The following is a 16,519-nucleotide window of genomic DNA, read 5'->3' on the forward strand; positions in this document are numbered from 1 at the left end:
CTACATATTCAGTGCAATGCCTAGGAAAATTATAATACCAGTTGCTTTTATTTTTGGAGAAATGGACAAGCTGATCTTAAAATGCAAATGGAAATGCAAGGGGCACTGGGCAGCCAAAACATCCTTAAAAAATAAGAACAATGGATTTCCCCGGTGGTCTAGTGGTTGGGAATTCATCTGCCAATGAAGGGGACACAGATTTGACCTCTGGTCCAGGAAGATCCCACATGCCTGTGGCAACTAAATCCATGTACCGCAGCTACTGAGCCTGTGTGCCCTAGACCCTGTGCTCCGCAATGAGAGTAGCCTCCATTCAGCACAGCTAGAGAAAAGCACAGGTAGCAACGAAGACCCAGCACAGTCAAAAATAAATGAACAAATAAAATTAAAAAAAAAACACAACAGACTCACACTTCTGATTTCAAGACTTACTACAAAATTATAAGAATAACATTGTAATTCTGCCACAAGGGTAGATATATAGGCCAATAGAATAGAAGTGCTAGTCTAGAAATAAACCCATACCTCTATAGTTAATTGACTTTAAGATAGATGTTAAGATCATTCAATGAGAAGATTATTTTCAGCAAATGGTTAAAGGGCAACTGTCTATCCAGGTGCCAAAGTATGAAGTTGGATTCCTACCTGGTACCATATACAAAAATTTAACTCAAGATGGATAAAAGACCTAAATGTAAGAGGTAAACTGTGAAACTCTTAGATGGAAACATAGGTGTAAATCTTCATGACTTTGAATTAGACAACAGTTTTTAAGTATGAAATCAAAAGCACAAGCAACGAGTGGAAAAAAATAGATAATTAGATTTTATCAAAATTTAGAAGTTTGTGCATTTAAGGACATTATCAAGTTGTTGATTTGGGAATGCAATTTTTCTGAAAATATGCCACAAGAAATTTATCATAACCTGATATTGCTTTAAAATTCATTCAAAAATACGACTGTGGAAAACATCAAAAGGGTTTTGCTCTGTAATGTGACTTTTTCAATAGCAAGATCTCAGCTGTAATCAAAATATCCACCCATGATACAGTATTGAAAATTCTATTCCAAAATGGGACACAGTAATGGTTTACTCACAAAACGCAATAGAATTCACCATAAAAGGCAATCACTCTAACCAACCTATAATACCACAAGAGAAAATGGTTTTGAATCATAATATGGACAGTCTATTAATCTAATCTTTGTCTTAGCAATTTACCAGGTCAATTTGAGATTGTGGAATATGATGCCATAGAATTTAAAGATTCGCATTTCCTTAGTTTCATTTCAAAATTATTATTAAGGAATGGAGTCATACAAACACTCTGATCATTTTAAGTTAGTTTTTCATAAGTGAAAAGGGATATTTTCATCTTGGAGAAGGGAGTTTGCATACAAGATTCTCATCCTGCTGCAGCCAATCACTTCTAATCACAAGCCTTTACTTGTAACCTGGTGTGAAAGAGAATTTGGAGGCCTAGAGAAAGTGGCGTCAAATTATGAGATTCCTTTTTCAACATTTAAAGAAACAACCGTGTTACTTATTGTAAACCAAGTAAGTTTCCAACAGATTGAATACATAAGGCAAAAATATCTCAGGTAAAAACAATTCGATCCTCAGACTCTTCATGGGATTAGAACTTTTTATGAGGGTGTAGTACTTTACCATAACTTTATGTTTACCTTCATTTTTAGGGTTAATCGAAACAGGAGCTATCATTGGTCCTTTGATTGGTCTTTCATTAGCGTCATTCTGTGCAAATGTTTATGTTGACACTGAATCGGTGAACACAGGTAATTCCATAAAATCTATACAATCTCTATAGTACACAAAACATCATCAAGTATGTTATCATATTTAAATTTTGCTTACTTGACCCTCAGATAGAATCTCTACTTTTCAGGTGATCAAGTTGAGGTTGAGGAGTTTAAAAAAATTTTCAAGTATTTCAAACCAGTGAACAGGAGAGCATGATAAAATGCTGATGTTCTAACACAGAATCCAATACTCATTCTATTGCACAAGTCATATTTTGTTTTTCAGGAGATTTAAGCACATCAGTTTGAATTTTTAAAATCAAGCAATCATTTGTGGATAACAAGTAGAAAGTGAAAGTGAAAGTCACTCAGTTGTGACCGACTCTTTGTGACCCCATGGACTATACAGTCCATAGAATTCTCCAGGCCAGAATACCGGAGTGGGTAGCCTTTCCCTTCTCCAGGGGATCTTCCCAACCCAGCTATCAAACCCAGGTCTCCCACATTGCAGGTGGATTCTTTACCAGCTGAGCCACAAGGGAAGCCCAAGAATACTGGAGTGGGTAATCTATCCCTTCTCCAGTGGATCTTTCTGACCCAGGAATCAAACCAGATTGCAGGCAGATTCTTTACCAACTGAGCTCTAAGGGAAGTCCCCTTATAGCTAATTAATATATACCTATTTATATATTTTTTTGTGTGCTCAGTTGTGTCTGACTCTCTGCAAACTGTAGCCCACCAGTCTTCCGTCCATGGGATTTCTCAGGCAAGAATATGGGAGTGGGTTGCCGTTTCCTACTCCAGGGAATTTCCTGATCCAGGGATCAAACCCGAGTCTCTGGCATCTCCTGCATTGGCAGGGGGTTCTTTGCCACCTGAGAAGCCCTTGTACCTATTTACTAATTCCTTACCTAGTAGAACAGATAGTCAAACTAGTTTACTGCTAGGCAATGTTGTAATACCATATGTTTTCAGGCAAGTTTTATCAATGTCTGAATTTTATGCAAATTCTATACTTGGCTAGAACTTGACAGTTGTAATGGTAATAATTTTCTATAGCTTGTACGGGAAATAATGACTTAAGCTAATAAAAAAATGTGTATATCTCTTTACAGATGATCTGACCATAACTCCCACTGATACTCGTTGGGTTGGTGCATGGTGGATTGGCTTTTTGATTTGTGCAGGAGTGAATGTGCTCACTGCCATTCCTTTTTTCTTTTTGCCCAAAACGCTTCCAAAGGAAGGACTAGAACATAATGCTGAGATCATTAAAAATGACAAAGAGAAACAAGAAGATGTCAAGAAGAAAAGGGATGGAATCACTAAAGGCAAATATAAACATTTCAAGTCTATATAATTTACTTTATATTTTCTATCATTATGTCTGTATTTTAGTCTAACATTACAGTGTGCTAGGCTACATGAAGACAATTTGATATTAGCAGACAGCAGTCAATTTCTAGCTAGCCTGATTCTTCACATGCTATTACATGAAAATAAGTGATATTATTTAGAAGCTGAATTATCTCAGATCAGCATTTCTGTAAAATTTTATGTCAACCTGGGCATTCAAGTAAGTAAGTAAATAAATTTGTCCCCATTTGCTTTAAAAAAAACTATTTTATATAGAGCATGCTGCTGCTGCTAAGTTGCTTCAGTCATGTCCGACTTTGTGCAACCCCATAGACGGCAGCCCACCAGGCTCCCCTGTCCCTGGGATTCCTCAGGCAAGAACACTGGAGTGGGTTGCCATTTCCTTTTCCAATGCATGAAAGTGAAAAGTGAAAGTAAAGTCGCTCAGTCATGTCTGACTCTTTGCAACCCCATGGACTGCAGCCTACCAGGCTCCTCTGTCCATGAGATTTTCCAGGCAAGAGTACTGGAGTCAGTTACCATTGCCTTCTCCGATAGAGAGCATAGATCTAATTAAAAAAGAAATTCAAACCAAGGAAAAAAAGAGGAAAGATACCCGCTAATCAAAATAAGTACTATATATTTCTGAAACAAAAATACTAGCTTGTCTGTGAGCTTCTTGGAAGCTAAGGCAGAAAAAGAAAAGTGACAGGTCATGTAATTCTCTATATTTGATAGAGGAAAGGATAACAAGGGCTTAACTCAGTATAAGAAATCTAGAAAATGAATAGAAATTACTGAGACTCATCTATTAGAACAGAATGTCAACAAACACGGGTAACTTAAGAAGCTTCAAAGAGCTCTGACACAAGTTTCTCCCGGCCATGACTTTATTCATAAATATGAATCCTACAACTAGATTCTTTCCTTCTCTTCCAGTTTATTTATTGATACTTTGTTCTAGAATGATTATTAGGCAGTTTATGAAGCAAACTAAGATAGTATATGATAAATAAGGAAATTAAGATGAAGAATGTGAAGATAGAAGTAAAAAGAAACCATGAGTGACACTTTGACCCCAAATGCAGGCAGCATGACCGAGAATCTTTGCCGGAGCTAGGTCACAAATTTGACTCTGAGCTTTCTTAGTCCATACAAACAGGAAAATGTTTCAGTTAAAGCATTTACACAGTATGTACAATGTATCTTAAATGTATATACCAAATGATTTGCATGGTATATTCTTAGTATATACCAAATGAATCAGAGTCTCAGGCATGAGACCTATTTTAAGAGATTATGTGTGAACCATAAGCAGAACCATCAAAATTGTATTGCAGAAGCAGAGAACCTAGTACTTGAGAAAATTTTTATGCTGTGAATTTCCACATGTATCTTCATTTTAAATACTCAGGAATGATAATGTCAATTGTGATACCTCTCTATCGAATTAATTTCCTTCCTGACTTCAGAGAACAGAACAAGAGAACAAGTATCTCTCATGCTAGATGATATCTAGAGAAGAGAGGATAGTAGTAGAGGAAAAAAAGAAGGATAAAAAAGGAAATGGTGTGAACTCGAGCAATATTTTACTCATATTGCTTTTTCCTGAAGGCATGATAGTAACTTAGTGAAGGTAAATGATTGTGTTCTGATCCTTGTCCAGTCAGCAGGCTCACTGACTTGCAGAAGCTACCAAAACAATGATACAACTTTACCTTTCAAAGGGTAAGAAGAATAAAATCAATCCTTTTGTATAAATGTGCACTACAGAACAGGAAAACAGAATTTAGAGGGGAGGTTGATATTTCAGAAAAAGTCAGTCGTAAAATGCAAACCAAGTTAGTTTGACACCTTTGTCATTCTTTCCTTTCAGATTTTTTACCCTTCATGAAAAGTCTTTTATGCAACCCAATTTACATGCTTTTCATACTGATAAGTGTGCTGCAGTTCAATGCATTTGTCAGTATGATTTCCTTCATGCCTAAATATATGGAACAGCACTATGGAAAATCAGCTTCAGAGGCAATCTTTCTCCTTGGTATGTTTGTTCTTCTCTGTATTAGTAGCCCACTTTTTTCCCCCATGAAATGCTGAACAGTGTGATGATGAATCTAGGAAACTCCTCAATTGAAATGTTAGGATATTTTTGCCTCTGGTACTCTCCCCCTTCTGCCTCCAGGGAAATGAGAGGGTGGGGAAGGGAAGTAGGCATAGAATCCTGTTTTCTTTTTCTCTTTGGGTCTTTCTCTGGGCTTCCCTGGCTACTCAGAAGGTAAAGAATCTGCCCACAATGCAGGAGACCCAGGTTCAGTCTCTGGGTTGAGAAGATCCCCTGGAAAAGGAAATAGCAATCCACTCCAGTATTCTTGCCTGGAGAATTCTATGGACAGAGGAGCCTGGTGGGCTACAGTCCATGAGATCGCAGAGTTGGGCATAACTGAGTGACTAACACACTTGGGTTTTTCCCTAGTCAGAATGCAAATTTGGAATGTTTGTAGAAATCTTGGGGAATGCACGGGGGATAAAAGTTTCACACTGGTAATTTGTTCATGTAAAAAGTAAGACAGTTAACTGATCAGGAGTTGTATTTCACTCCCAGATTTTGCTTTTCTGGCTCCAATCCATTAATTCCACGGTTTCTAACCTAGCTCCTCAGCTCCTCTGATTTTATTTATTTATTTAAGCATTTTTGCCTGTGCTGGATCTTTGTGGCTATGTCCTAGCTTTTTCTAATTGTGGTGAGTAGGGGCTACTTTCTAGTTGAGGAGCAGGGGCTCTAGAGTGTGTGGGCTTCATTTAGTCGAAAAGCACGTGGGCTCAGTAGTTGCAGCTCCCATGCTCTAGAGCACAGGCTCAGTATTTGTGGCACCAGGGTTTAGTTGCCCCATGGCGTGTGGGATCCTCCAGGATATAACCCATGTCTCCTGCATCAGCAGGCAGATTCTTTACCACTTAGCCACCACGGAAGACCCTCTTCTGGAATTTTGAGATATCTCTGCAGCACATATATTCTGATTTTCCTGCTACCACACTAATCTCTGTGGATTTAAAAAATATTCACAACCTAAAAGCTGAAAGTTATGGTTTATTCAGGAGAAATTTTTAGGACTTTTAGCCAGGGAAATAGCATTTCAGGTAACCCCCTGAGAGAACTGCTGCTAAGAGATAAGGGGGTGAGGAGCTATGCTATAAAGTTTTACAACAAAGGGCAGGTAGTCAGAACATCAAAAGATGATTGCTAATTAAAAGAAACCAGATATGGCAAGTTAAGGAATTTAGCACTTTTCTATCTATGGAAAGATACAAGAGTCTGGGCTCACTGAAATCATTCCTTTGAAATGCATCTCAGCTATCTGGGGCCAGTTTTGGGTGTTTTAACATGCTGAGTTTCACATCCTCTGGGCTCACCATAGGGAGTGGCTGCAGTCTGATGGCTGCTAGATATCATGTATTTTTTCTTTCCTGAGTTCCTTCAGGGCTTACCTGCTCGCCGTCTGTGGTGGCTGCCATTGCTGATGACTGTGCTGTCCTTTGTTTACTGATATGGCAGGAAGCAGTCTATTTCTCAACTCCATAGTTCTACTCTACCTTGAGTTTTTCCTGAGATTTTTTTTTACTGTTTTGAAAGGAAAATTTCCAGATTACATGTATCCACATCACTTAGGGTGTTAAAAGTCCATGTGCCTAGGACTCATCTCAGTTATACTAAATTGGACTCTCTGGTATGGGACTCAAGAATGGATATTAAGCTCTTCCAAGAATGTGATTCAGTAGACAGACCCTGGTATTATAAGGATGCAACCTAGGGCTGTCTTTCCCCCCTTTTTTCTTTCCTTTATTAGGGGATCAGGGGAAGGAGAGTGCTAGTCAGTAGCAGTAAGGCATGGAATGTAAAGACACTTGACAATTACAGGCTCAGCAAAATACCTTTAAAATACCTTGAGCTGAGTCAAGTTCTCAAGAATCAGAGTGGGAATAAACAGCTGTAGAATCATATAAATCATACTATTTATGATTTACTATTACTATTTATGATTTAACAATATACATTACATACAAATCATTATATATATAATCCCACCCAAAAAACAGAAAGTAATAAATGGCTGGTTGACTTTGACTTGTCACTTCTACCTGCATCCTAAGAAAAAAGATATAGAACATAACTCAGACAAGAAATTTACATACTTCTGCTATTAATTAAATACATGATAATGATAACAGTCTTCCAAAATTACTTTGATGTTGTGAGGCATTTAAAAATCTCTCTGTATGTAATATGTAACTAAGAGGGGATAAGTTTAAATTAAACTTCTTCACTATGAGTTGGACCTAAATGATTTTTTATGTAAGACATAGTAGATCAGTGTGTTATAATATTTGTTCCTTCGCTATGTCACTTTGTATATAATATTCTAATTGCATTTATAGGTATTTATAACTTCCCTCCAATATGCATTGGATATATAGTTGGTGGTTTATTTATGAAGAAGTTCAAGATTACTGTCGTACAAGCTGCCCACATAGGATGTTGGTTATCTTTTACTGAGTATCTTCTCCATTTTTTGTGTTTTTTCATGATCTGTGATAGTTCTTCAGTTGCTGGCATAACCACGTCTTATAAAGGGTATGTTATTTTCTAATGAATATTATACTCTTTCAACTGTTAATATTTTCCACAATGATTATCCATGACCAGATTAGTTGCCTATTGGAGTTAATTTGTGGTCTTTCTCCATCTTATTTAAAAAGGTTGGGAATATATCACAGAGTTAGTGAGTCTATGATTGTGTTTATGTGTCTTTGTGATGTCTTAGTAGATAGTAAAATGAGGAAACTACCTATGGTTTTAGGTTGTATTAGGATGTGTTATGCATACATTTCATACAACCATAAATAGGTAAAATTAAGAGTTGACTATATATATATATATATATATATATATATATATATATATATATAAAATCTCAATCACCTTTATATCTTTCCTTGATGGGCTTAAATTTAGCTTAACTGAATCCTAACATATGTATAGCTATGCTTTTATAAATTTATATATTTTATTTTAATATATATCTATATCATTGAATGGTTTTAGATTCACATTTTGAGGGATACATGGGTTCACAGGAAGATTTTGCATATTGATATGAATTTAAAAAATTCATTTGTAGGACATATCTAGGATAAAGGAGTAATTAGTTAAGATGAAATTAGGAGCATCATAAAATGGCTCCTTTAAAATTATCAAGGACTATATAATTAGAATCATATCAAATACATAATATGAGTATTTATCAGATTATGTCATGCAACTATAATCAGAGTATATCATGCAAAATGCCGGGGTGGATGAAGCACAAGCTGGAATCAAGATTGTAGGGAGAAATATCAATAACCTCAGATACACAGATGACACCACTCTTATGGGATAAAGTGAAAAGGAACTAAAGAGCCTTCTGATGAATGTGAAAGAGGAGAGTGCAAATTGGTTAAAACTCAATATTCAAAAAACTAAGATCATGGCATCCAGTCCCATCACTTCATAGCAAATAGATGGGGAAACAGTGGACACAGTGACACAGTTTATTTTTGGGGGCTCCAAAATTACTGAAGATGATGGGTGATTGCATTAATTTCATGGGTGCAGCCATGAAATTAAAAGATGCTTGTTCCTTGGAAGAAAAGCTATGACCAACTTAGACAGCGTATTGAAAAGCAGAGACATTACTTTGGCAACAAAGGCCCATCTAGTCAAAGCTATGGTTTTTCTAGTAGTCATGTATGGAAGTGAGAGTTGAACTATAAAGAAAGCTGAGTGCCAAAGAATTGATGCTTTTAAACTGTGGTGTTGAAGACTCTTGAGAATCCCTTGGACAGCATGGAGATCCAACCAGTCCATTCTAAAGGAAATCACTCCAAATATTCATTGGAAAGACTGATGCTGAAGCTGAAACTCTGATACTTTGGCCACCTGATGTGAAGAACTGACTCAGTGGAAAAGACCCTGATGCTAGGAAAGATTGAAAGCAGGAGGAGAAGGGATGACAGAGGATGAGATGGTTGGATGGCATCACCGACGCAATGGACATGAGCTTGAGTAAACTCTGGGAGTTGGTGTTGGACAGAGGGGGCTGATGTGCTGCAGTCCATGGGGTCACAGAGAGTTGGACACGACTGAGCAACTAAAATGAACTGAACTGAACTGAAAATCTTAATCTATGTACAAGTATTACAAATCTATATAATCTATGTACAATTATCCTGATTCCCAGAGCAAATGTACAAAAAGGCATACTCTAGCCATAAGCCAGGACTTTAATTCAGTTTCTAGACTCCCATGCTAGGGTTCTTTTTATCATTTTATGTTAAGCACAAGAAAACTATTGTAATTAGACTTTTAAATCTGTTTTTAAATTTAAAGAAAGTGCAAGTCGTGCAGTTGGGTCCAACTCTTTGTGACCACATGGACTATATAGTCCAAGGACTTCTCCAGGCCAGAATATTGAAGTGGGTAGTTGTTTCCTTCTCCAGGGGGTCTTCACAATCCAGAGATTTGACCGAGTTCTCTCACATTGCAGATAGATTCTTTACCAGCTGAGTCACTAGGGAAGCTCAAGAATACTGGAGTGGGTAGCCTGTCCCTTCTCCAGTAGGTCTTCCTGACCCAAGAACTGAACTGGGTTCTCCTGCATTGCAGGCAGATTCTTTACCAACTGAGCTACCAGGGAAGCCCTCTTTTTAAATTGAAATATAGTTGATGTACAATGTGTTAATTTCAGGTGTACAGCAAAGTGATTCAGTTACACACACACACATATATTTTTCAGATTCTTTTCCATTATAAGTTATTACAAGATATTGAATATAGTTCCCAATGATATATAGTAGGTTCTTATTTGTTTTACATAAACTATTCTTTATGTAATTCCATTTATTTTCATAGTATATAACAGTTAAACCCAAACTTCTAATTTTATCCCTCCTCTCCTTCCACTTTGGTAACCATAAATTTGTTTCCTATGTCTGTGAGTCTGTTTCTGTTTTTATAAATAAGTTCATTTGTATCATTTTTTAAAAAATTCCGCATATAAGTTATATCATATAATATTTGTCTTTCTCTGTGTTATGACCTTTCCCCCTGATTTTATTAAGACATAAACAATAAAAACCATCAGGTATGATCTGATGATTTGATACATTATGTATTCTCAGGGTCAGACTCTGTAGATTCCCCCAGTGATCCCTGAGTGGGCCTCCTGGGAAGCTTTCCACAATCTGGGGGCATTGGGCTCTCTTTTTGCACTAGAGAAACCATAAGCAGAGGGGAGCTCTCTTGACGTGGTGTGCTAACCTGGGGGAGGAGCCATCCAGTCAGAGTTTTACTGCTCCTGTTATCCTTCTGAGGTCATCATTCTTGGTCTCTGTGGTTCAGAGGGTGCTTTGGTCTCACTGCTGGGTTCTGGGATTTACACAGTAGTGTCTGCTTAAGGGTAGCTGTGAATTGATCTTCTTGATGATCACTGAACAGTTTTTTTTTAGTAGAAGACTGTATTTGTTTACTCAAATAGTTACATTTCTGGAGCTAAATGTATTATCTGCATTATAAATTGCACTTACAGATTTTGCGCCCTTGAGATTGCTTTTATAAAGCAATAATCTTTCTTGCTATTTTGCCACCATATGGAGGTGGCTCCAGTGGTAAAGAACCCACCTGCCAATGCAGGAGATGTTAGAGACATGGGTTTGATCCCTGGAGGAGAGCATGGCAACCCACTTCAGTATTCCTGCCTGGAGAATCCCACGGACAGAGAGGAGCCTTGTGAGCTATAGTCCATAGAGTCACACAGATTCAAACATGACTGAAGCAACTTAGCATGCATGCAAGGACCAAACACAGGGATTTATCTATCTTCATTTTTGAGTTCTGATTAATACCTGGAAAAATATTTTCTGTATAGTAAGTTTTCAATTAATGCTTGTTTACTGGCTTTTATTTACTTGAAAGAAATAATCAAAAAAGTAGCTATGGTCACCAAAGCAAGGTATCTGTTAGGCCAGAGTTATGATATCCAGGCCATATATTGACAGTTGAAAGATTTCTGTTTCTATTTTGGGGGGCAGAAGAAATATACTTGTAAATTGAGGTAAAAAGAAAAAGCTCTAATATTCTTTCAATATCTATGGCATTATTTCAAATCATTTCAGAATACATCAAAATTTACATGTGAAAAATTTTCTTGCTGACTGCAACATGGATTGTAACTGTCCGACTAAAGTATGGGACCCTGTGTGTGGAGACAATGGCTTGTCATACATGTCAGCTTGTCTTGCTGGTTGTGAGATATCCTCTGGCACAGGAAGAAAAATGGTAAAATATCCTATTGGCCTTTATTTTTTTAAACAGAACTTTTGTCTTATGCACTGCATTGGTACATTCCAGCTATGAACTCGGTCCATATTTGACAAAAGTAAAATTAAAGTCTTTCCTCAAAACCAAATTAGAAACTTTTGTGAAAAAAATGTTACTTTCTGTAGTAAGTCTGCTACATACAAATGCGTTCCATTCTGAGAGCCTGTTTGAAAATCCAATTTGTTTGTAAATCCAACAGATTTAGCCTAGATACCCAGCTAACACAATCGGCTCTGTAATACTGTACTGTAATAGGTTTATAATGCATTCACAGAAATAATAAAAAAGAACCAGACGCACAAAATAAACATTTTTAATCTTGCAGTACAACACCTTGACAAGTGCAGTAGTACGGCACAAGAGCTGGCACTCAGGGGCTGGCACTGAGTGAACAATCAAGACGGGCTACTGATGGGAGGAGGGGGAGGAGGTGGGGGATGGGAGACTGAAGGTTCGTCAGCAACAGGAGACGGAGGGCAAGCTGCGCCTTCACTCACACCTGATGTTGGTGGCACAGGTCCTTGTTTCTTGCTGGATTCAATGTAATCTACCCTCTTGAAAAACTGATCCAGCGACTTCTGGATAGTAGCACTTTCTTTCTCAGCATAGATGACACAAGCACTAGATTGTGCCCTGTTCTACATTTGTGTTCCATGCCTCAAAAACTAACAGTGCCTCCTCAAATTAAGAAAATGCCCTTGCCCTTCCCTGTGTTGTGAATCTTTTCAGTTCCTCAGTTATTTCTTCCCCTTGTCTCTGTCCTTCCTCTGGGCCTCCAGTTTCTATCAGCTCTTTATTAGTAAGCTCCTTGTGTTGCACAGCAAGGAGTTCAATATTATAAGAGCAAGTGAGTTCTACCATCTTTAAACCTCACTCCACTCTCTCAATTATTTTCACTTTTGTTTCCACCTTTATTGCTTGGTGCTTCTTAGCAGTGCAAGCTACATCATCGCTGCTCTTACGCTTGCTTCCAAACATCCTGTGCTTGAAATAAAGATACTGCACTATTGTACTCTGTACTGTACTGTATTGTATTGAGCTTCCCTTGTGGCTCAGCTGGTAAAGAATCCACCTGCAATGAGGGAGACATGGGTTCGATTCCTGGGTTGGGAAGATCCGCTGGAGAAGGGAAAGGCTACCCACTCCAGTATTCTGGCCTGGAGAATTCCATGCACTGTATAGTCCATGGAGTTGCCAAGAGTCGGACACAATTGAGTGACTTTCACTTTCGCTTTCACAGTAAAGTACACAAAAACACAACCACTTGTAGATGACACATACGTGACAGTGTATGCCAGACACATGAACTAACTTACATGATTGGCTATGTGAACGCATACTGACATCTTTGAAAGTTCAAAACTTGAAGGTTCGCGTGTAGGGGACTGACTGTGTATGCTCACTTGGTTTACACTTTACTTCCTAGATTTTATTTGAATGCTTTAGCATTCCTGAGCATTGATCTTTAGCTTCATAGCAATTGACATGATTACTTAACTTCATTTAAAACTATGACGTGAGTCTGAGTGAACTCCGGGAGTTGGTGATGGACAGGGAGGCCTGGCGGGCTGCGATTCATGGGGTCGCAAAGAATCAGACACGACTGAGCAACTGAACTGAACTGAACTGAGACTGAAAAATAATACTATCGACTGAGATAAAGTTGACAGTTTTGATCTCAATTATCCAGTCAATTGTTTTGCTATTTTTTTCTTTCTTTCTGTGTATATACACGTGCTTTTGGAGTTTTTTTACATCCTGACAGGTTTTTAAGAAGATGGAATTGGGCATGTTTTATTGCTTAAAAAATGTCATTTAAAATCTTGGTCGGTGATCAAAATAAAATATAAATTTTGATTCTTATTAAAACCTGGGAACATAAGAATTCAAAAAGGGTTGACTTTATTCTGTTTGTGAAATAAACTTTATTTTAAACAAAGCTTTTTTTATTAGTAAGTATCTAAATATTTCAATTGGGCATTCTGAAGCAAATTTTATTTGTCATATTTAGCGTATGTTAAAATAGTGTGTGTTTGTAAAAAGCATGATTTTAGGACAGCTGAGTTATTGCAAATTTACTTAATAAATTGGAAAGAAGTACTATTTTTTGGAAACCACCCTTCTATGTCTTGTCACATGCTATAATCCTGAGAGAGATCATAAAGGATATGAGAATAAAGAGACTAAACAACGTCTATCTTGATCTAACTGGGAAAAGAAAATATTTAAAATTTGTGTTCAAGAGTTTCCTTCCTTACATAAGGTAATATATTATTTTTGGCAGGTGTTCCAAAATTGTAGCTGCATTCGAACACCAGGAAATTCATCTGCAGTTCTTGGGCTATGTGACAAAGGAAAGGACTGTTCCATGATGCTACAGTACTTTTTAATCTTGTCCGTGTTCAGTAGTTTCATATTTTCCTTATCTGCCATACCTGGATATATGGTTCTCCTGAGGTATAAGAATTATTTTCTTTATTTGGATTTATTTCTGGTTACTTAGTATGGAAGCTTTTTCTAAGAAAGTCACGTGAAGCTCACAGTATCTAAGAACTTGGTGCTCTAATATATCATACCATTTATTAAGATTTTCCAAATAAACATTGTTGAATTTTACAAAAAAGTTTAAGCTAGCAAATTTAAATGTTCATCTGCTGGTATTTCCCTCCCTATCTTTCCTACCTTATTACTTAGAGTTAAATTAGCAGACGCTCATGGTTTAACACAAGAAGAGACACATTTATATTTTAGGGCAAACCGTATGAAATGGTCATTTTCCTAGGTAAGAGTGGTTGCCTATAGGTCATTTCCTGTAGTCTGATGTATTAGGACAATGGAATTAAAAGCTGTTGGAAGTCCCAGTTTCACCAGTTATTATCAACAGGGCAAAGGCAGGTGAATTGATCTTTCTGAGCTCTTTTTTTTAAAAAATTTTATTTGTTTACTTAACAATATTGTATTGGTTTTGCCATACATTGACATGAATCCACCACAGGTGTACATGAGTTCCCAACCCTGAACCCCCCTCTCACCTCTCTCCCCATATCATCTCTCTGGGTCATCCCAGTGCACCAGCCCCAAGCATCCTGTATCCTGTATCAAACCTAGACTAGCGATTCGTTTCTTACATGATAGTGTACATGTTTCAATGCCATTCTCCCAAATCATCCCACCCTCTTCCTCTCCCACAGAGTCCAAAAGTCTGTTCTTAACATCTGTATCTCTTTTGCTGTCTTGCATACAGGGTTCTCATTACCATCTTTCTAAATTCCATATATATGTCTTAGTATACTGTATTGGTGTTTTTCTTTCTGGCTTACTTTTGTTTAATAAAAAAATGGATATAATAATGAATGCTCAACTGTCTTAAGAGGCTCTTGTGATACATAAATGTTGAAAGGCTTACTAAAACTAGGAAATTGGAGAGCTAGATTGTAAACTTAGGTTTATCACACAAGCTTTTTCAATGATAGCATCTTTGTGTCTCATAAGCAATTTTAAACATAACTAGTAAACAAAGTCCATAGTTTTTTTTCATCTTGAAGAAGAGTTAAATTGATTGTAATTCTCAGTTCATAGTTCATCCTAGGTGGGGTAAGGTTTTTCTCTTATTTTATTTTACTTTATTTTTATTTTTTTCATTCCATTTCCCACTTCCTATCACCATAGGCATCCACATTTATATGATAGACATACAGTCTTAAATACATGCTTTCCTTTGTAAAATACTGTTTGTTGTGTATTGTGTTTTATATGCACAGAAACAATACTGTGCTACAAATTTGTTTTGGTTCAAAATGCACATGCAAATATAAATTCACCAAATACTGCTTTTATTTATGAGTTATTCTCATACCATCAATTCATGCCTCTTCATTGGGTTTTCCTCATAGCTCAGTAGGTAAAGAATCCGCCTGCTATGCAGGAGATCTCGGTTCAGTTTCTGGGTTGGGAAGATCCCCTGGAGAATGGATAGGCTACCCACTCCAGTATTCTTGAGCTTCCCTTGTGGCCCAGCTGGTAAAGAATCCACCAGCAATCCGGGAGACTTGGGTTCGATCCCTGGGTTGGGAAGATCCCTTGGAGAAGGGAAAGGCTACCCACTCCAGTATTCTGGCCTGGAGAATTCCATGAATTAGAGTCTCAAAGAGTTGGACATGACTGAGCAACTTTCATTTTCACTTTCATAGCATCACTAATATTTAGAATTACTGAACTTTCTGACTTTTACTATTCCAATGGGTATTAGATGGTAGCTCACTGATGTTTTAATACGTGATTTCCTAAATCAATGAGTTTAAGAATTTCCTTAAACTTTTTTACTAGCTACTAGTACTTTTACTTCAAGACGCTTATTCATTATTTTTGTCCATTTTCATGATAATTCCTATAGTTTTCTGGTGAATTATAGATGTTAATCTAATATTGTTTACTTGATACAATTATCTTCTCCTGATCTCTCATCTTTTCTTCAAAATTTTTCAAAGCTTTTTTTGTGAAATTCAATCCTAACTTTTGTTGTACTGCAATCTGACAATTTACTTGCCTTAGGGTTTATGTATTGGGGAGTCACATTTCAAAAGGGTTTTTATATTACTAATTTATAAAAATATTCCCCTAAATTTTATCTTACCAGTTACATAGCTTTTACCTAGTTCTTTAAATCATCATAAGTTTATCTTTATGTGTGGTGAAAGGGAGAGAGATATTCAATGTTATTTTTATCCAAACATTTTCCCAACATCATAGCACAAATAAGAAGTCCTGTTTCCATTGATTCATGGTGCCGTCTTTATCATATTTAAAGTTTTTATATAACACAGGATGTTTCCACACTTCCAGAGTTTTATTTGTCTGTTCTCAAAGTAGTGACACTGCATATGTTCATGTCTCATACGGGTAGCTCTTCCTTATCCATTCATCACTTTCACCTTCACTCTTCCTTTTTCTCCCCCCAAACTGACTTAGCTATTGATGCATGAATC

General features: G+C 37.0%; 1 protein-coding gene across 3 annotated transcripts in view; it reads left to right on the forward strand.

The window, feature by feature from the left end:
- Window positions 1-16,519, forward strand: part of SLCO1A2 (solute carrier organic anion transporter family member 1A2) — a 51,301-nt gene that overhangs the window by 22,556 nt on the left and 12,226 nt on the right. For all 3 annotated transcript variants that reach the window (XM_068971739.1, XM_068971740.1, XM_068971741.1), the window contains 6 exons: window positions 1,700-1,798; window positions 2,878-3,093; window positions 4,995-5,159; window positions 7,553-7,748; window positions 11,330-11,492; window positions 13,819-13,991. In XM_068971739.1, coding sequence (XP_068827840.1) covers window positions 1,700-1,798; window positions 2,878-3,093; window positions 4,995-5,159; window positions 7,553-7,748; window positions 11,330-11,492; window positions 13,819-13,991 — 1,012 coding nt within the window. The remainder of the gene's footprint in view (window positions 1-1,699; window positions 1,799-2,877; window positions 3,094-4,994; window positions 5,160-7,552; window positions 7,749-11,329; window positions 11,493-13,818; window positions 13,992-16,519) is intronic.

This window comes from Capricornis sumatraensis, chromosome 4, assembly GCF_032405125.1.
Source record: "Capricornis sumatraensis isolate serow.1 chromosome 4, serow.2, whole genome shotgun sequence".
Lineage (NCBI taxonomy): Eukaryota > Metazoa > Chordata > Mammalia > Artiodactyla > Bovidae > Capricornis > Capricornis sumatraensis.